The following is a 22,154-nucleotide window of genomic DNA, read 5'->3' as shown; positions in this document are numbered from 1 at the left end:
ATGCCCTTACCAGTCCGTCCACATTAATGCTGGTGATGATTGCCCATTGGAAAGTCCCCAAAATAAGCATGGCCAGAGCCACAATGATTCCAATCTCCCCTGGCCGGTCTTCTGCATTGTGAACACACAAATATCACGTTAGAACGATCCAATCAAAGTGAGCCTCTGTGATGATGTCACAGCTGCACACAGGTGTTCTGCTACTGGCTTCATTAGCAGGTAATTATCTGTGAACAGACCATTAGAGCTGCACTCAACCTAAACAAAGTCTGAAGGAACAGCATGTGTTCTGAGAGGCTGCTGGTTCCTGAACATTTAAAAAAAACCTTAATCTGCCATTGGGTCCCTTAAAGCTCCAGTCATCATTCCTCTGAGATAAACCATATTGAGGCTTCAACTTACAAAGCGAGACTTCCCATTCTTTACATGTCAGCCTGTGTACAATGTGAGAATGCCACAGTTCTCAGTTTAACCCTTGTGCTATCTTAGGCACTTTAACGTTGGGAGTTGGGTCATCTAGACCCACTAGACAGTGCTCTGAACCTTATTTCTTCAATGATTTGTGATCTTCACTGGTGTCCATGGATTACATGAAATCTTTCCACCTTTATCCACCTTTGTCATGGTAGGGAGAACACCTCAATGGAAGGGTAGGGGGGGTCATCTAAGACAGCACAAGGGTTAAAACCAAACCGCATGTCTCACCATTGAACCGAATCACGGGGAAAGAGATTCCTTGTATTCCTACTGTTTAAGCCTAAAGTTTTAAATTCATATTGTGCTAAATTTAAGAAGGAGTCGTTATTTATTGTTTTAATAATACATTTTTAGGAGAGGGTACAGTTTTTTACCTACATTTTTACAGTTTTTTAATAATTTTTTTAAAGAAAAACCTTAAAGGGGTTTCTTCATTGTTACTTGTTAGCAAATTTAAAAAATAGTTTTCCTAATTTTTTATTTATTTATTTTTATTAATTTTTAATTTTTTTATTTTTTTATTTTTTATGTTGTTTTGCCATACACAAATTATGTAGTAAACTTCAATTGAAATGTAGGATCTCTAGTACAAAGTACTATAACTTTACAGTTTTTAAAATGTTAATAAAAGAAGACAACATACTTTTTAAAACTTTTAGTCTTTATAAAATGATTTCTTTGTCCCCTAACTCTATCTTTGATACATTTTTATACACTAGATAAGGAATATAGCAAAGACATTTAACCCTTTAACAGCAGAGTTTTAGCTCCATTGTTTACATCCTTTCGACTACCGTAACTCTTCAACCGTTCACGCAATTAATTTAATTCCAAAGGATTCTAAAGCAAAGAAAAGCAGCTCTGCACTAACATGCACGTGTCTTCCTCTGACTCACGGTTGGTTCCAACAGCGATGAAGGCGGCAGCAGTGAAGAACAGGACAAAAAGCACGTCACAACGGAAGAGGAACCATCTCAGGGCAGACAGGTAATGGAACCAGGTGGCTGTGTGGGTGTTAAGAGCCTTGTGGAAGAGCGTCTCAAAGTAAGTCTGTCGGCCAAATGCCCGAATTGTCCATAAACCCTTTAGTGAGAGTACAAGGTGAGAGAAGATGGGAGTACGAGCTGCAGGAGGAAACAAAGAAGTCCAGGTTAGAATAAAACACGAGGAGTAAATTAGTCACACATTATTTTGAAGCTGCTTCTGGAATGGTCCAACCCCCTCTGTCTGTTGTTAAAGGTAAACGTCTTTCCGCAGTTTGACTGTCTATTTTCACAGAAAGGGCTCACATGAAACACTAATGGGAAGGGGGGGGGATGTGTCAACCTCCTGGAACAACTGTGGACTTGGTCGACATGATACTTCACCTCAGCGTGTTTGACACGCTGAGGTGAAGCCCCGGTTAATGTTCTGTGGGCCCACCACAGAACATTAACCGTGTGAAGACAAAGACAAAGCAGGTTTTTGTTGTGACGTTTTTTTTGTTTTTTGTTTGAAGTCAACCCATTTGGAACCTGCAGATATCTCATTGACCACACACATCAACAACATGAAACAAGCCAAAACTGAGTGGAAAATTAAAAAATGTTGTTCGTATGACATGACTGCAGCTCCAGAAAAATTATTTGTGCTTATTTTTGATCCAACACAACAGTTTCAAATGAAGCCAGCTTTATAATGAAAATATTCAGGGAACTTTTCCTTTGTAAACGAACAAAACTGCCTGTTTCTCTTTGAAAAAAACAAACGGCATCCACTGCTACCTACCTGGAATACATGTCCAATTTCAAATACCTCTTCCATGCTTTATAGCAAAACAACAACAACAACACAGTTCTATGGAACCTTAATAAATCCTAAAAGTCATAAAAATCTTAGAGACCAGGTTGACAAAGATAACCCCCTCCCTCCCTCCACACACACACACACACACACACACACACACACACACACACACACACACACACACTCCTTTCCATCGGTTTTAGAGGATTCTTACTGTTAGAGGTTGAAAACAACCTTCAAAAAATGCTGTTTAACTTTTGGATTTTGATGTATCGCTGTTTTTCTTTTTTGCAGCATAATGTTGAGTTAAAATGCTTGAATATCTCACAAGCAATTCTTCAAATACATTACTCCATTTAACAATGATATTACATATAAATCCTTTGTTTTCCACTACTTTTCATTTAAGTTACAAAAACTTAAAGACCCTTTCCACTGAAAATGGTGTTTTTAACATGTTCCTGTGGCATTTTTCTCATAATGGGGGACATATACTGTAAAGAAATGTGCATTTCTGAGTATTTCTGAAATCACTGTGAATCAGGAGTAGACAAAAAAAATGTATTTGATAAAGATTGTGCTTGTGACACATGAGTTAAATTGGACAGGCTACATGCTTTTAGCTCCGCCCTCTTCCAATACATCCACGTGTAGACAAATAAATCCATGAACGTCTTTGTTTTCCTTGTCCAAACTGGAATCTCAGATCAAACTGTACGGCCGGATAGTGACATTATTGCTCGCCATTTTTGCTGCACAGCTAATTTTAGGTTGGGGTCCTTTCCTAAAAAAGTACACAGGTTTATTTGGGCTAAAAACACCATAATCACTGGGAACGCTGTGAAAATATTTAAAGATGATCGAAGTGGGACTTTAGCAAACTAATCAGCAAAGTGTCTACATTTACTCTACAGCATGATAATGAGTTCCAACTTTCAGCTCAATAACTTATTTTATCAACTTTATTTATTTTTTTAATGAAAACTTGAATACATTTCTTCTAGTCCACTTGGTTCAGTACTTTTACACCTGAAATCCACTTATAGTTTAGGCAGAAATGTGTTATTTACGGAGCCCGTGTCCTGACATCAAATAATAAAATATATCTCGTTCCCACAAATTAATATCTTGTTCGCACGAAATAATATTCCGTTCCCTTGAAATACTATTTCGTTCCCTCGAAATAATTAATTCGTGCGAACGGGATAATTATTCACGTTATAAGTCATTAATAAACACGGATATGCTCTCCGTCCGGCCGCAAAAGCCGCTTTTAGCTGTAACTTCCGTGTCTCTGTGACCCACATTCGTTCAAGAAAAGGAAAAAGAAAAACAAGAATGATCAATTTATTATTATCCCAATGAATATAAGAAAAATATCACTAAATTTATGATGGCTATACTTGCTGCTTTGCCATACGATTTTACCGGACATATCTCCTAGCTCCGCAACAGAGCTCACAGTGACACGGAAGTTACCGCTGAAAGTGGCTTTTGCGACAGGACGGACAGCATATCCGTGTTCATGAATGACTTATGACGTAAATAATTTCGCACGAATTAATTAATTCGTTTGCACAAATTAATTATTTCAAGGAAACGGAATATTATCTTGTGGGAACGGTATATTATTTCGTGGGAATCTGTAGGAACGAGATATACCGTATTTTCCGGACTATAAGTCGCCCTTTTTTTCATAGTTTGGCAAGGGGTGCGACTTATACTCCGCAGCGACTTATATTAGAACTAAATTGAAATAAATACATTGTTAACCCTCCTGTTATGTTCATTTGTGAGGAACAGAGATGATGTTCCTGGATCAATTTGATGTATGAGGTATATTAAGTGTTAAGAGGATGTTAAGTGACTCAGAGAATCAGCAAACTTTTTTTTACAGTAAGATCTTGAAGGCTAACATCATAATATTCTATTTTCCAATGATTTCATAGATTCAGAAATGCAATAAAAGTGAAAACTGTTTCTACAAATACAGGATGAAAACAGAGTATTAGTTGGCCAATGATGCTTCATGAGAAGAATAAATAATTAGGTTTGAGAAAGAATTACTGTGAAATTATGAGATAAACAGTCTGCTATGATTGTGTCATATGAGGTTGTGAAAGTTATTATATCTTGGTCCCAGATTTTGTCAAATACATTTCCCGTCAAAATGCGACTTATAGTCCAGTGCGACTTATCTGTGTTTTTTTTCTACTTTATAATGCATTTTTGGGCTGGTGCGACTTATACTCCGGTGCGACTTATAGTACGGAAAATACGGTATCTTATTTTTTAATGTCAGGACACGGGCTCGGTAGTTTTTGGTAACAGCCCTGAGTAAAATGTGCAGTTTTCATTAGATTTGCCTGACATGTTGCATCAAACACCAGAAAGAATGACACCAGGATGGGGCTGCAGGAAATCCCAGCTCAGCTCGCCTGTCTAGCCTCTCATCCTCTCTGCAGATCGGGAAAGATCTCGTTGTCATCACCAAAGTATGCATCAAAAACACTGAATGAAAGAGGAAAAAGCAGGGGACATCCAACATATTGACACCCGGTCCAGTGACCTGTTTGTTATGCTGCTTTAAAACGTAATTTTCTGCTAAACTAAAACCTAAAAAAAAAACTGTTAATATTTAGGTTGTAAACGTTTTGTATTCATGTGTTTAAGTCAAAGCAGTGTTTTGGGCTGAAGGCAAAAAGTCTGACGTAATCCAGATTGTGGACATTCAACATCAAACTTGCCTTGCTTCCCCTAACCATTCCCTCCCTCTGCAGCTACATCCTCTCCTTCATTCTTCCATTGCCATATTTTCATTATTTAGCGTGGCATTTGGCCTTTCTGCCAGAGGTCACGGAGCACTCCTGCAGACTGAGGTGTTTGGCTTCTGCATTTCTCTTCCTGTGTTTTCTTTGTTGATGCTCTTGTAACGAGTGTTAAGTTTATTAGTGTAATTCCACCAAATCCATGGTAAACTGCCGTTTTCATACATTTGCACCAGAGTATTTCATCTGTCTGAGGGTACTTGAACTCACCACGAGCACGCTAGCAGGTGCTAATGAACATGCGCACTTAGACTGCTGGGAGCCGTGGCTGAGGTAAGACGTGAATCGCCGAGTGTCCACCCTTATTAGTTTTATTTCTTTGTAAATTGTTCATTAGTGTGTTACACTCATAACTCACAAAGTTGGGAATCGTGTGGTGTCAATTTTACGTAATTTGTGTTGTTTTATTTATTTTTGGCTGCTCTATATCAGCAGATCTGCACTGCTTCGCGTGAACTAGTTGAGGTTCGCGCCATTTTTCTTTGATGTTTAAATTAACTTTTCCTTCTTTCTTTTTTGTTCATTTTTCAATTGTTTAAGGGGGAAAAAAATCACACAGAAGAAACTCCAGACAGCATTCTGAATTTGTATTTTCTGTTAACCAGGTACGGTGCAGTTTTCTCTTTTTATCGTGTTCTTTTTGTATTACTTTACATGCTGTGGGGGGAGGTGCTAATAAGCATGAGCACTGAGACTGCTGGGAGCCGTGGCTGAGGGGGAAAAAAATCACACAGAAGAAACTCCAGACAGCATTCTGAATTTGTATTTTCTGTTAACCAGGTACAGATTAAAAGAGTTTGACTCGGCATCCAAGTGTGGTCTCTCATTCGCCTGAACACAACGCAGAGCGGAAAACTCCACCAGTTACATTGGTGCCGTGACCCGGATGGATTCCAGAAGCATCGACGTCATCTCGATCACCGGGAAGATCATCTCATCACTGCTTTTCAAGTTTGTTTGGTTTGGAGTGTTAATATTTTGGACTTAGTGATTTAATTAGGTCGAGTTGAGCATTTTTTTTTCGAATTCTGTAGTGTCTGATATTTTTTCAGTCCTGTTTTATTTTGGTTTCTCGCCATGTTTACGACACATAATCCAGACGTTGATGAATGTGTTTCTGATGGGGCGGTTAATTCGAATGTGGGTTTTGGGAGGGGATGGTTTAAAGATGTTACTGAGACTCCCCAGGTAGGAGCGTTAAGAACGCCGAGGTTGAGCTCTACTCGTGTAAACCCCCCCTTACATGTTACAAACTCACAAGACACAGACAGAGCTGAGCTCAGCATTTTAATATCTGACCTGGCTAATCAGATTGGTCAGTCTATTGCTGCTCAGATTCAGAACAATGTTGGGAGTTCTCCTTCACAGTCCCACAGCAGTTTTCAAACAGCTCCAAGTCATCCTGAGCTGAACCTGTCTGGTGTCAAACTTGTAATGCAGTCTGATGTTAAGGAACCACCAATATACAGAGGTGATGGGAGTGACAAATGCTCAGTTTATGAGTGGGTTCAGATGGTAGAGCTTTTTCTGTCTAAGAAAGAATTTCCAGTTCAACAACAGAAAACTGAAGTTTTAACTAAGTTGTTGGGAAAAGCTAGAGATGTAGTGACAGTGACTTTACGTAATCTTCCATTGACTGACGACTCTCAAACACCTGCTGTTATATTCGACTTATTAAAGCAGCACTTTGGTGAGCTAGCCTACTCTGCTATGCCCATGACTGACTTTTATGACACCAAGCCACTCCCCACCGAAAGTGTGATGGACTACTGGATCAGGCTGAACAAGGCCATCGACGTTGCTGATGAATGCCTGCGGAGACAAGGTAGAAGTGTGGTGGACCCAGGCAGGGAGGTGTCTATGATGTTCATTAAGTATTGCCCAGACCCAGTCCTTGCAAACAGGCTGAGTTTTAAATCTGCAGAAGAATGGACAACTAGTGAGGTTCAGGAGCGCATCACCATGTTCCAGCGGGAGAGTCGGGCTAGAAACCGCCAGTTCTCCACCTCGCCAAGGGTTGTGACTAGTTACCCCCAATCTGCAGCTGCTGGTGAACATGCATGTGGGCCAACAGAAAAAGCAAACATAACTTCCAGTGCTCAACTGTCAAGCATGCAGGCTCTGCAGCAGTCAGTCCCTTTGCTGCCGTCATCTGCCCCACCCACACCACAGTTTTCTTCTGACCCAACAATGAATGCTTCTACCCCTGTCTTGAACCAATCTTTGCATTTGGAGGGTGTACGCTCTCTGACACGGTTATTGGACTGTTTGGTCGCTCACCACACTCCAGCATCATCAGGTTCAGGTCAGCATGCAGCCCCTGATCGCTTTCCAAGATCCTGCAAAATATGCGGTGATGCGGCTCACTCGACTCTTTCACACTGTAGAAGAAACAATCTTTGTCTGGCATGCTTCTCTCCTGGACACTGGAAAAAGAACTGCCCAAGACGGAACCAACTGCCTTTACAGAACCGTACTCAGACCTGTGCTAACCAGACCCAGCCTTCGGGAAACTAGGACACTCACGCTCGGAGAGGGGCAGTGTGAGTGATGAACCAAAAACCCTCATTGCTGAAACAGATCTTGAGCTTGTCTATGTCAACGCATGCTCCATCGCTCCAGAGGGATACCAAGTTGTAGTTCAAAAGACAACAGAGGTTCCAGCCTTTAGCGAGTTATTCTATGCCCAGGTTCAGGTTGACAATGTTGAACTGAGAGGCATGATTGATTCAGGGTCTATGGCTTGCACAGTGAGTGAAGGAGCAGTACACAAACTGTTGGAGGCAGGAGCAAAGATTGGAGATCCAAAGTCGGCAGAGCAAGTTCTTCTGGTCGGTTGTGGCGGTAAGCAGACTCATCCAAGGTGTATATATGACTTTACGCTCACTATCTATGGGATGAGGTGCATTGTTCCTGTCTTGGTTGTTCCTGGCCAGAGAGATGACCTCATTATTGGTTCAAACGTTCTGAAGAAGTTGATGAGTGTTCTTAAGAATGACAGTGGGTTTTGGAAACATGTTTCCAACGACTGCAAACACTCTCTTCCTGAATATGAACATTTCCTTGACATGATGTCCTGTTCAGTGAGATGGAGGGGGGCGGACGCTCCTTCCCTCATTGGAACAGTAAGGTTGCCTCGTGCAGTTACTCTTCTTCCACAAAAGGAACATTTGGTGTGGGGGAAACTCCCAACCTTCTCTCCTGTTTCACCAGGCAGCACCATCCTGGTAGAGCCCTGCTCTTCTAGAGCCAGACCCAGGAACATGTTGGTGGGACGTCTCGTCACCTCCATGTATGGGGACAGATGGGTTCCTTTGAAGATTACCAACCCTCTTACCAGACCGGTCATTCTCAGACGAAATTCCAAAGTTGCTGATGTCTCGACATGTGTTGCCATTGAGGATTTCAGCCTGAGCCAGAATCATTGCACCAGTGAGGTTCGAGATTCAGAATCCCAACCTAGACCATCTGTCTCACAAAATGACCTTAAAGCCAAGCTGAATGAACTGGGATTGAGGGAGCTTGACATCGACTCCTGTCAGGCTAGCTCTCGCTCAAAGGAGAAACTCGTGGAACTGATAGAGCAGTATGAAGACATCTTCTCACGTCATCCCCTGGATTGTGGTGAGGCACAGGGTTTTGTTCATCGCATCCACCTGACAGACGAACGACCCTTTCGCATGCCATATCGCAGGGTGCCTCCAGCTCATTACCAAAAGCTACGTCAGGTTCTGACAGATATGGAAGAGAAGGGAATCATCCGCAAATCAGTTAGCGAATATGCATCTCCTCTGGTTATGGTCTGGAAGAAGGATGGAAACTTACGTATCTGTACGGATTTCAGATGGCTGAACGCACGGACACTAAAGGATGCACACCCGCTCCCTCACCAGGCTGACTGTCTAGCAGCTCTAGGCGGCAATACGTTTTTCAGCACAATGGACTTGACATCAGGGTTTTATAACGTCCCCATGTGTGAAGAAGACAAGCACTACACCGCTTTCACTACCCCTGTTGGGCTATACGAGTACAACAGAATGCCCCAAGGACTCTGTAATAGCCCTGCATCATTCATGCGCATGATGTTGAATATCTTTGGAGACCTCAACTTTACCAGTCTACTCTGTTATTTGGATGATCTGCTAGTTTTTGCTTCAACTGAGGAAGAAGCTCTTCAAAGACTGCATGTTGTTTTCCAGAAGCTGAGGGATAACCATCTCAAGCTGAGTCCAAAGAAATGCCATCTTCTGCGCAGATCTGTCAAATTCTTGGGACATTTTATTGACCAAGAGGGAGTATCTGTGGATCCTTCCAGAGTGGCTATGATCTCCAACATGCCCAAAGAGTCTCTGATGGATGTTGATGGTTCTACCCCCTCCGTAAAAAAACTGAAGTCCTTCTTGGGGATGGTGTTTTTTTATCAGAGTTTCATCCCTCGGTGTTCAGCTATTGCAAAACCTCTGTTCGCTCTCACGGCTGGACAGAAGCGGAAGAGCAAACACCCTCAAATGAGAAGAGGAGTCGGGACATTCAGGAAATTGACTGAAGCGGACTGGACTCCAGCTTGTGATGAGGCTTTTGAGAAGCTAAAGAGTGCTCTCTTGAACTGTGCTGTGATGGCCCACCCAGATTTCAACAGGCCCTTTATTCTCTCTGTTGATGCATCCTTAGACGGCCTTGGTGCAGTTTTATCTCAGCTCCCTGTTGGTGAAGATAAAGCCCGTCCAGTTGCATTTGCTAGTAAAACCTTAAGCAAATCGCAACAACGATACCCTGCTCACAGACTCGAGTTCATGGCCCTGAAGTGGAGCATCACAGAGAAATTCAGTCACTGGCTTAAGGGGCACAAATTCACAGTATGGACCGATAACAATCCTTTGGTCCACGTGCTCACCAAACCAAAGTTGGATGCTTACGAACAACGGTGGGTGGCGAAGCTTTCAGCCTACGACTTTGACCTGAAATACATCCCAGGTCCTAAAAATGTTGTGGCTGATGCTTTAAGCCGTGAACCTTTTGCCTCACCCGTCAGTGACAGACTCTTGAAGGAACCATACAGCAGATTGATCCAGGAAGCTGATGGGGCTGAGGTTAACATGGTGCAAGATGCTTTCAGACTCGGTCTCCAACATAACCAGGAAGTTCAGCTCTTGCACACCACCATCGTTCCCACCCCAAACTCAGTTCATTCTCCGGAGGTTAAGGCAGTTTTCCAGCACCATGATCACTGGCAAAGAGGTGCAGAAACTCAAGCTGTTTGTCTCCTTCAACATGTGCAATCACTGCAGCACACCGATCCTGAGCCTCTGCCGTCTTTCACCTTGAGTGAAATGGAGGACAGTCAACGACGGGATGTCACAGTCTCAAAGCTGCTGCCATTTCTCATCCGCAAAGTGCGCCCCTCGAGACGTGAAAGGTCTGGATTTAATCCCAGCCAACTAACTCTGTTGAAATCCTGGGAGAGACTCGTGGTCAGAGATGGACTTCTGTATAGGGAAACTAAAGATCCAGCAACCAAGATGAAGAGGCTCCAGTTTGTCCTACCCACTGATCTCAGGAAGAAGGCCTTGGAAGGTGTCCATGATTTAGCTGGTCATCAGGGCCAGGCTAGGACTCTCCATCTTTCTAGGCAGCGGTTCTTTTGGCCATATATGGAACGAGACGTCTCTGAATATGTCCGGTGTTGCCCACGTTGTGTTCTTGCCAAGACTCCAGAACCAGCCGCGCGTGCTCCGCTAGAGAGCATAAGGACCACTGCTCCAATGGAGTTAGTCTGTATTGACTTTTGGTCAGCGGAGGACAAGAACAAGCGTTCTGTGGAAGTGTTAGTTGTAACCGATCACTTCACGAAGATGGCCCATGCTTTTCCTTGTCGCAACCAGTCAGCGAAACAAGTTGCCAAAAAGCTCTGGGATAATGTGTTTTGCATTTATGGCTTCCCTGAGCGCATCCATTCTGACCAGGGGGCCAATTTTGAAAGCGAACTGTTGTCTGAACTCCTGCGTCTGTCAGGTGTGGCTAAGTCTCACACCACTGCCTACCACCCTATGGGCAACGGAGGAACAGAGCGTTTCAACCGCACATTAGGCAACATGATCAGAGCACTCCCTTTAAGAACAAAGCAGGAGTGGGCTCAGCAAATCCAGACATTGACGTTTGCTTATAATGCCACTGTCCATGAGACTACAGGGTTTGCCCCTTTTTATCTAATGTTTGGTCGTGTTCCCCGTCTTCCTGTTGATATAGTGTTCCGGTCAGTTCTTCATGACTCTGATGTGACTGATTTCACCACCTATTCAGCCACACTTCTCACAAACCTTGTAGAGGCTGCAAAAGTGGCACAGCAGCACGCCGTGCATCAGCAAAAACATCAGGCAAAGGGGTACAACAAAAAAATCAAGGGTGTTGCCCTCCAGATTGGCGACAGAGTGCTCCTAGCCAATAGAGGTGAACGTGGCAAGAAGAAACTGGCTGACAAATGGGAACCTACAGTCTACACTGTTGTGGCCTGTCAACCACAAATTCATGTCTACAAAATACAGGATTCGAACGGACGCTGCAAAGTTGTCCACAGGAATCTGCTGCTTGATGTAAGCTTCCTTCCTGTTGTTGAGTCACAACATCTTGGTGTTGGAGCAACTTCGGAGGGGTGTGACACAGAAAGCGTGGATCTGAGTGACCTGAATAGCCTCCTACATGATTCTCCGGAAGAGCGGACCGCTACTTGGGTTTCGTCTGGGTGTGACAACAGCATCATCGGTGGTTCAGTGAAAACTAGTCTGGGATCAGATGCGTCTGGTTCCCACAGTGTTTTGGGGGACCTTGAAGAGGATGTTACCCCTGATCTCCCACCAGTCGTTGCCGGTGCTGACGGTGACTCACCAAGAGCTGATGTGACCAGTCCTCTGACTGACACTAGTCCCTTACTTGACTCAGGACACGAAGAATCCAACAGTGACTATAGATCTGTACCACCAGTGAGTTCAGCCCATGTTCCAGGGTACTTTGTTTCTAGAACGGGTCGCGTAGTTAAACCTGTGACCAGATTTATAGAAGTCATGATGCAGGAACCTGTGTGGGTGTGACTTACAGTTTAGTTGGGTCTTTTTCTTTTCATCTGCTGTTGATGTTTGTGTATTATGACATTTGGTTATTAATTTATTTTGACCAGTGTAATTAGGGATGTAGGCTGCATCTCTGTATTCTAAAAGGGTTAACAGACTTGATCAACCTGTTTACTTCTTTTAATCTGTTAAATCAGATAGTTTCTCTAAACTGATTCAAGAATTTGATTCTTGCGAAATTGGTCTCTGTTTCTTTGCACGAACCTGGTTCTCTGCCGATGTGTTGTGAATATTTGGTGGAATTCTAGGAGGGGTGAATGTAACGAGTGTTAAGTTTATTAGTGTAATTCCACCAAATCCATGGTAAACTGCCGTTTTCATACATTTGCACCAGAGTATTTCATCTGTCTGAGGGTACTTGAACTCACCACGAGCACGCTAGCAGGTGCTAATGAACATGCGCACTTAGACTGCTGGGAGCCGTGGCTGAGGTAAGACGTGAATCGCCGAGTGTCCACCCTTATTAGTTTTATTTCTTTGTAAATTGTTCATTAGTGTGTTACACTCATAACTCACAAAGTTGGGAATCGTGTGGTGTCAATTTTACGTAATTTGTGTTGTTTTATTTATTTTTGGCTGCTCTATATCAGCAGATCTGCACTGCTTCGCGTGAACTAGTTGAGGTTCGCGCCATTTTTCTTTGATGTTTAAATTAACTTTTCCTTCTTTCTTTTTTGTTCATTTTTCAATTGTTTAAGGGGGAAAAAAATCACACAGAAGAAACTCCAGACAGCATTCTGAATTTGTATTTTCTGTTAACCAGGTACGGTGCAGTTTTCTCTTTTTATCGTGTTCTTTTTGTATTACTTTACATGCTGTGGGGGGAGGTGCTAATAAGCATGAGCACTGAGACTGCTGGGAGCCGTGGCTGAGGGGGAAAAAAATCACACAGAAGAAACTCCAGACAGCATTCTGAATTTGTATTTTCTGTTAACCAGGTACAGATTAAAAGAGTTTGACTCGGCATCCAAGTGTGGTCTCTCATTCGCCTGAACACAACGCAGAGCGGAAAACTCCACCAGTTACACTCTCATCATGGCATCACTTTCACTCAACCCTCTTCGTCATTTCACCACGTCTGAACGATGGATTTGATTGTTCTCAAAGTGGGTCTTTAACAGCAGCACTGATGCTCATTTTTCCGTCAAGGATCCCTGAAAAAGCAACTGACTCTACTGAAAGTAGAGGAGGCTAAAGTTCAAGACTTTAGCAGTGAAATACAAACAACAACCAGCTGGACCTCAGGGGCTTTTTTTCGGCGCCTGCTCGCAGCTAATGGTCAGCCAGAAAATGTCTGACGTCACCCATTGGATTCTCCCTGGCAAAAACAAACCCTGAAGTGGGATGGGCAGTTTGCTCTGCCCACTTCTGGAACATTCCAAAAATAGTGGGACAAAGTAGCGTTTTCAGCTCTTTTTGTCCACCAGGATCCACACACCTGCCAATCAAAAAGGCATGCGTTTTTTCGGAACTGTACCCTCTCCTATTCTTTAATCATTCTCCAGCTTCTTGAGCTCCGTTTTTCCCTTTTTTGGACCCCTGTCCTCCATCTCTAACATCCATCACTCTCTGTCTCTTCTATCTTCCATCCAGTCCAAAAGAAATGTTGTGTATGTGTGCCCAAGACAATCACTCCCACACACACTAAGACATGAACAGCTAGAGCCGCTTTAGAGCAGGGGTGGGCAAACCATGGCCCGGGGGCAACATGCGGCCCGTTAAACTGTTTAATCTGGCCCACCAAACTGGAATAAAACATTGATTATGCTTATTAATGTTTTATTTTCTCTGTGATGATGGTGTACCCCCATAGATGGTGCTCTACAAATATATTGACGACAAATACGTGTTTTAGGTGCAGAAATACATTCTGTATTCATGTGGTGTTGGAAGAGTTTTTCTAATGTTTATGTATGTTTTTCAAGTGGGGCAGTCATGTTTCCAATCATTCCAAAAGCACACGAACGCAGCATTTCTCAAAGTTCGTGTTTTTAATGAAGAACATCATTGGTGCAATTGGTGGGAAAATGAAAAAAAAAACAGTTTTAAAATAATAGCTCTAAAATGTTCTGTTTAATGTGTATCTAAAAAATTTTAATCAAAATTGATTCCTATTTTTGTCCAGACTCCATGAAATTTTTCATGGTGGATTATCAAAACACGACACAGATCTGCTCCTGATCCAGCCTTTCTGACAAATTTAAAAAGCCTTTGTGGCCCACGAGTCAAAATGGTTGCCCACCCCTACTCTAGAGTAACCAGTTAACCTATGAAGAAGGTTTTTGGACTGTGGGAGGAAACTGGAGTCCCAGGAGAAAATCCACGCTTGCACAGAGATAACGTGCAAACTCCACACAAACCAGGGCTTTCACTCTGTGAGGTGAGAGTGCTAACCTCTGCACCAGAGTGTGGCCCTGCTTGACCCAAATAATACCACATTTGAGCAGTAAAATGATTGACTAGTTAAAAATAAAAGCATCCGACTGTATATGATATTTTTGGAGTATAAGTCACAATGTTTTGCATTGTTTGACTGGTGATGTGGCGATAAGATTTTTTCTTCTTTATTATGTATTTTAGGCTGCTGCGACTTATACTGCGGAAAAGATGGTATATGTTTCTTAATAAACCCCACTTCCAACATGGGAGTCAGTAGGAATTTTCTCCCTTCTGACACCAGCAATCTGTTGAGGAACTGGATTATTTGACACTTGTTTTGTGTTAATTTTGGAGACAGAAGACGGGGGGTTGGTACTGACACATCATCAGCAGCAGCAGTTTAGAGACACTTTTTAAGACAAAGGACCTTTATTTACCTTCAGCCTCCAGCTGTTTGAGCTGCTGTCCTGTTCGTAGATAGTACTTCCTCAGGACAACAAATATGACAGCCAGGGGAATGGCAGCTATGAAGATGTAAGGTCGCATGATGGACACGGTGAAGATGCATCCGATGACCAGTAGTGTTAACTAAGGTGAGAGAAAGAGTGTGATAGGAGAGCATAAGTTACAATTCAAAACCACATATACGACAAAATAAAAGATGACCAAATAAATGTGGTTCAAACAAAGTACTTGTTCCATCAGAAAGCATAATTTAGTCCACTCTGCACTAGACATCATGTGGCTGTCAGTACCCAGCAATGAGACACAAAAATAGTTTCTTTGCATTTGCATTTTATGGATAGAATAAAAGAATACATAGGCATCCAAAAAATGAAGGAAGGAATGTTATTTAGGTTGTTGTAGGCTATTATAGAAGCTACCCTCTTGGACAGTTTTAAAGAAACTGTTCCTCCACTTACGTGCCTCATTATCTGCCTAGGTGACCTTTTATTATGCTTTTAACTCTTGTTTAATTGTTTTGATCCTTTTCTTTGTTTTATCGTCATATTATTTGTTGATGTAACTTTATGTACAGCACTTTGGGCCTCCTTGAACGGTGGTGGAAGGTGTTGAATGAAGAAAAATGCTTGCAGGTTTTTCACTTACCCCCTTTTTCAAAGATGCTTACAAGACCTACAGTACCTGCAAGTTCAAATCAACTCCCCAATCTGTATTTGAATTGAAATGGAATCAAATGAAATAAATGGTGTGCACTTGTAAAGTTCTATTCTACCTTGCTCAAAGGCCCAAAGTACTTTTCAGTTACAGTCCCATTCACACACACTGATGGCGGCTCAACTACTGAACACTGGCGCCAACGTGTAACCACCACCAGGAGCATTGTGGGGCTCAGTGTCTTGCCCAAGGAAATTTTGATTCATGGGCGGGAGCCAAACCTGCAATCCTCCAATCAGGGGTTGACTACTCTGTTCACAAGTCACAGAGCTAGTCTAGATCATTGACTCTCTATGAGAAAGAGACTGAGTGACTGCTCCCCCTTGTTGCTCCAAGCAGGAAGTACCTGCTGGTTCTTAGAAGCCAAAATCCCATTGACTTCTATAGAGAAATAAACAGCTGTTATTTAGTCAATCTGCTGGTCAGAATAATAATTTTGGCCCTGCTACATTTTTTACTATGTTCTTGATGATTCTTATTTTCTCCATGATACTTTTTCTTTGTTACAAGTTTTTTAAGTTATAAACTGAGAAATCAGGAGCCTCAATAAAAACAGCTGGTCTCACATTCAACATTTAAAACGTTTGATTGGCAGATTTTGTGAAGCCCGCTTTCAAGAGGTAGGGGTGTGAACTTCTGTAAAGCTCACTCCTTATTGGTGAGAGTGGTTGCCATAGAAACAATGACTTAGTCTGATTTGGACCAATCACTGTTTACTGATGGTGTCTGGTTCCAGCATGTCGACATCAGTATTTTAAAAAAAGAAAAAAATGACTTCATTTGGTTGGAGACGGAAGTAAATCCTTTTCTATGGGTGACGTCCCACTCACTCAGTCCAGTTCTCATGTACAGTCAATGGTTTGGAGTCAAGTCTCAAGTTCCAGCCTTTAAGAATGAAATGCAATTAAAGACCAAGGGTCATGTTCAAGTCCCCATCCTGCATCCGCCATATTTCTGAACAAAATAAGAGCATTTTGACTGCAGATGAATTTAACTGCACTGGATAGTTTTAAGAAACAAAGAACAAGCAAGAGGTGACTGCACCAACCAGCACCAAAACCCTTTTTTTGATCTTCATTTGAACCTACAAAGATAGGATTTTGCCTGCATTGAAATTTTTGGTTACATTTTTATTGTACAATACCTGTATGAGGTCAAACAGCATAGGAGGCAGCATGTCTTCAATAATGGCCATGTCCTTGGTAAATCTGTTCATTATGCGAGCTAAAACACACAGACATATCCAAGTTAGCCTTACACCCCACTTCAGTGAGAATGGAAGTCAGTGTGGTTACTCAAAAGTGGTAAATATGACATCAAAACAAAGAAAAGGGCACCTGTTTTAATGGAATTGAGCACGGACATGGGGGCGCGCAGCACAGCGCTCAGCATCTGCTCATGAAGTCGTTCGGAAACGGTGAGCAGTGAGTGCACCAAAGGAAGGCCCCTGAAGACTCCGAGGGCCAGTATGCTGTCTGAATGGGCCACAAAGATGTAAATAATGTAATAGGCGCTGGTCGGAGTCACAATAACTGCCAGATGGACCGGGGGGGACGAGGAATTGATGGGCTGATCATCGATGTAGTTGGGTGAGTTTGGGTTGGCACCATCTCTCCAGACTTTACTGATAAAACAGAGCAGAAGACAGAAAGTCACGCTATGCTTCAACGGAAAAATGATCACATTTTGTCTTAAGGTTCAAAACATCCACTTAATTCTAGAAACCTACCATTGATAAGGTTCATAATTAAACATAATGTGAAAAGGAAAACATTTCCAAAAAACTCCAACAAACACTCCAAAACAAATATCTCAGACTCTGAAAACTAGATTTCTGTTTGACAATGAAGAGTTTTATTTCAGTTTTGAGGAACACTGACACTCACTCTGTTATGAGAAAAATACCAATGACTGAACCAGCAACCTATCAGTGGAGACAAGGACAGAGATGTTCATATTATGCTCACAACTTTAAAAGCATGGACTTGAAAAGGGTTTGAATCTTACCTCAATGGCAAAAACAATAGCAATGAAAATAAGGACATATATCAGGGTTTTGTTGGTGGAAACATAGCGGAGGTAAGTGCTCCACGAGGTAGTCACAAAGACATTCTCACGCTCATCTGCAAAGCATTGCTGTGGAAAACAGAAGAGACACTTGTACCCAGATGTTGACTGAAGAACATTTGTTTGCATTTGATAACACATGAAAAAAAGCCTGTGTATTGGGCACACCTCCATGTCTTCTTCCTCCACCTCTTCTGTGATCTCAAAAACGCTGTCCTTGGACAGGCGCCGTGCATAGATGTCCAGCTCTGTTGCCAGGTCGTACTGTGGTGTGACAGACAGCTTTTTTCTGAACGATGACTGCATCCTCTCTCTGCGGTCTTGGCCCTGAGCGTTAGTAATGAAAGCCAGGACGGACTGGCGCCGCTGTCCACCGAGGTGCTGCAGCCCGTGGTGGTACAGGTTACTCCTTGGAAGTGCTTCCTCCACTTGATCATCCTCCGGCACCACAGAGAATCTTCTGTCGGAAAGTTCATTGCCACCCTCCTCCATGAGTGACGGCTGGAGTGTGCCTGTCTGCTGGGAGTTCCCTATAAAGGAGATTTTGCGAGCAGCTGCAATGGGGTTAAGGATGAGAGACTGTTTGCGTTTTTCAGGGTATCCATCAACCCCGTTGTGACCCTGAGGTGGCGCGTGCTGGAACGACTGGCGAAGTGCTTCCGGGCCTCGGAAGCCAGCGGTTTCGTCAACCGAGACCCTGCGAAGAGTTTCTGTGAGAATGGAAGAGCGTCGCTCCGCGACAATGTTGTCATAAGCTTCAAGACCAAGCAGGAGGGAGCTGAAGTCGGGGCGTTGTGCCTGCAGCTCTGAAAATGTACCATAAAAGTAACACTCTCCGTTGTGCAGCATGAGGATTTTGTCTGAACGCTTGAGGTGCTCTAGCTTGCTGGTGACCACAACACGGGTCTTGGAGCCCATCAGCTTACAGACACATCTGTGGAAAGAGGATGAGGCATGCTCAAATGGATCTTTAGCAAAATATACAAACGGTTTCTGTTGAAAAGCACATATTGGAATGCAGAATAAGGTGTCTCATGACACCAGACATCATTTCATCAGAGTGTAATTCTTACAGACCGACTGCTCACCACAGCTAATAAACATGAAACAACAAGAGAAAACCTTAACCTTGAACTTTAGCATCCCTCCCACCCCACTGCTGCTTGAAAGAGTTTCTGTCGGCATACGTACTTATCAAAGACCTCTTTCTCTGTTGCAATGTCCAGGTGGGTGAAAGGAGCATCCAGCAGGTAAAGGGCTGCATCTTTATACACACTCCTGGAAGACAGAGTGCCAATGCAGCCAGTCAGAGAAGAACACAAAGGAAAAACATTAAAAATAAGAGTTGAAGTAAAGAGAAAACAATGAGCACAGCTGTTCCTAAACATGAAGCAAAGGAAAGGTGAGGAAATACAGTAAATCATTCCAGCTGACCCTTTCCAGTGAGGGTAGAAACAATCAGAGGCCACAAATCACTGCTACAACATAACACTAATAAATCGTTCACAGGAAAATGAGAACATGTCTGATGATTTGTTTCTGCATAAACAGTAAAACATTTTAAGGAGTTTTTTCACACACAATCAAAACAGAAAGCAAACCATCCTCTGTGAAGGGACAGACTATTTTGATAACAGCGAAAAATTCCTTTTTCCCTCTGGATTTCCACTGATAATCAAAGCAGCTGGATTATAAATGTACCTTTGTAATTTAAAATGATTAAAAATTAATATTCCTAAAATATTAAATAAACTTTTAGTAATTCCCAAACCGTTTGAATCCTTCACATGTTACTTTAAAATAATGTTATTGGACTTTTTAACTTTTTTTTTTACTTCATTCGTGCCCACATTTGGTGAAAACAAAGGTCTGTGCCCAGACTGATGCACAGCTGTGCAGTCAGTACCTGGCCAAGCAGATGCGTGCCCTCTGACCGCCGCTGAGCGTCGATCCTCCTTCACCAAGAGCTGTCTTGTCTTTTTCAGGCAGTGACGCAAAGTCCTTAAGAGAGAAAAACACGTTTATCAGCATGATTCCCCCGTAAAAGTAAAAAGGGGAATTTATTGAAACCGAATTTTGAAATTTGCTAGAGATCAAACTAAGAAAGTAAAGCATTGAAAAGCCTTTGCTTGTATGTCCAAAGAGGCTCAATCCTGACTTGAGTTTAAATGGATCAACAACAATAAAGTTTCTCAAAGGAGAAAGAAAAAAAAACTATAAATGAGAATGAAACACAAACAAATACAGCATTTGATAGTTCCTTATCACAGAAACAAGAATACTCTGCTCTGGAGTGTGTTGCAAAGATTTTAGCACCAGCCCCTCCCAACCCACGAAAATGAGCGGGTCCTCACATTGTGACGTCACAAAGGAAGAACAGCCCCTTCCAGGAAGAGTCTGTGCTGCCAGCCCCGCCCCCTGGCTAACACACACACTCACGTTCTCCACTGAGCTAGCGATGATCGGCTAAATGCTTTCATTTGATGTGCACAACATGGACATCAATCTTTGCAAAACTTTAGATGTTGCTTGTTTTTGTGGGTGAAACGCAGAAGACGACTCTAGATTGACGTCATTAAATGGGCGGCACCCACATGGAGCGGACGGCAGTGACTCTAAGAATGAGCTGTGTTACTTCAGAAAATGAGCTGTGAAAATAACCAATAATTTCATTTACAAAAATAGTTCCTAAGTGTGCCAAAGGTAATATATTATCACATATATGGATCTAGCCACAGGGGTTGCAATCTAGCCACAGGGGTTGCAAGCCAGTAACTTCTGTGCCGGTCCCAAGCCCGGATAAATAGAGAGGGTTGCGTCAGGAAGGGCATCCGGCGTAAAAATTGCCAAAATAACCATGCGAATCATCCACGAGAAAGATTTAGACATACCGGATCGGTCGAGGCCCGGGTTAACAACGACCGCCACCGATGCTGTTAACCTACAGGGTGTCGGTGGAAATTTGACTACTGTTGGTGGAAGAAAGAGGGGAGGCAGAAGGGTCCGTGGCCAGAGAGAGAAGGGAAAAGGCAGGAACATAGGTTTGAGAATAGGGACTCTTAACGTTGGCACAATGACAGGGAAAGGCAGAGAGCTGGCAGACATGATGGAGAGAAGGAAGGTAGATGTACTGTGTGTGCAGGAGACAAGGTGGAAGGGCAGCAAGGCACGTAGTATTGGAGGAGGATACAAACTGTTCTATCATGGTGTTGATAGGAAGAGAAACGGGGTAGGAGTGATTCTGAAGGGGGAGTTTGTAAACAGTGTTCTAGAGGTGAAAAGAGTCTCAGACAGGATGATGAGCCTAAAGTTAGAAATTGAAGGGGTGATGGTGAATGTAGTCAGTGGGTATGCGCCACAGGTTGGCTGTGAATTAGAAGTGAAGGAGAGATTCTGGAGTGAGTTGGATGAGGTCATAGAGAGTATCCCCAGAGGAGAGAGAGTTGTTATTGGAGCAGACTTTAATGGGCATGTTGGTGAGGGCAACAGAGGTGATGAGGAGGTGATGGGCAGGTTTGGTGTGAAGGAAAGGAATCTGGAGGGACAGATGGTGGTGGACTTTGCGAAGAGGATGGAAATGGCTGTAGTCAACACTTACTTCCAGAAGAGAGAGGAACATAGAGTGACATACAGAAGTGGAGGTAGGAGTACTCAGGTGGACTACATCCTATGTAGACGAGGTCATTTGAGAGAGGTTAATGACTGCAAAGTGGTGGTAGGAGAGAGTGTAGCCAGACAGCACCGCATGGTGGTGTGTAAGATGACTCTGGAGGTCAGGAAGAAGAAGAGAGGGAAAACAGAAAAGAAGACCAAGTGGTGGAAGCTACAGAATGAAGAAACTTGTGAGGAATTTAGGCAGAAGTTGAGACAGGCTCTGGGTGGTCAGGATGAGCTTCCAGATGACTGGGAAACTACAGCAGAGATTATCAGGGAAACAGGTAGGAAGGTGCTAGGTGTGTCATCTGGAAAGAGGAAAGACGGTAAAGAGACTTGGTGGTGGAATGAGGAAGTACAGGAATGCGTCCAGAGGAAGAGGTTGGCTAAAAGGAAGTGGGATGTAGAAAGGACTGAGGAAGGTAGACAGGAGTACAAGGAAGCGCAGCGTAGAGTGAAGAGAGAGGTGGCAAAGGCCAAACAGAAAGCTTACGATGAGCTATATGACAGGTTAGACACAAAGGAAGGAGATAAGGACTTGTTCAGGCTAGCCAGACAGAAAGACAGAGATGGGAAGGACGTGCAACAGATAAGGGTGATTAAGGACAGAGATGGAAAGGTGTTAACAACCCAGGAGAGTGTACAGAAAAGATGGAAGGAG

General features: G+C 43.0%; 1 protein-coding gene across 1 annotated transcript in view; it reads right to left on the bottom strand.

Moving 5' to 3' along the window:
• cftr (CF transmembrane conductance regulator) overlaps positions 1-22,154 on the bottom strand; it is a 54,527-nt gene that overhangs the window by 6,250 nt on the left and 26,123 nt on the right. Inside the window, exons 12-21 of the mRNA XM_004086222.5 lie at positions 19,746-19,840; positions 19,031-19,117; positions 18,008-18,773; positions 17,780-17,908; positions 17,659-17,696; positions 17,110-17,396; positions 16,917-16,996; positions 15,031-15,181; positions 1,374-1,601; positions 11-111 (exon numbers count right to left, since the gene is read on the bottom strand). Of these exons, the coding sequence (XP_004086270.1) occupies positions 11-111; positions 1,374-1,601; positions 15,031-15,181; positions 16,917-16,996; positions 17,110-17,396; positions 17,659-17,696; positions 17,780-17,908; positions 18,008-18,773; positions 19,031-19,117; positions 19,746-19,840 (1,962 nt within the window). The remainder of the gene's footprint in view (positions 1-10; positions 112-1,373; positions 1,602-15,030; positions 15,182-16,916; positions 16,997-17,109; positions 17,397-17,658; positions 17,697-17,779; positions 17,909-18,007; positions 18,774-19,030; positions 19,118-19,745; positions 19,841-22,154) is intronic.

The sequence above is a fragment of the Oryzias latipes genome, chromosome 6 (assembly GCF_053564925.1).
Source record: "Oryzias latipes strain Hd-rR chromosome 6, Olatipes_Hd-rR_3.1".
Classification (NCBI taxonomy): Eukaryota; Metazoa; Chordata; class Actinopteri; order Beloniformes; family Adrianichthyidae; genus Oryzias; species Oryzias latipes.
The sequence above is the reverse complement of the archived record's forward strand: the minus strand, read 5'-3'. Positions and strand labels throughout refer to the sequence as shown.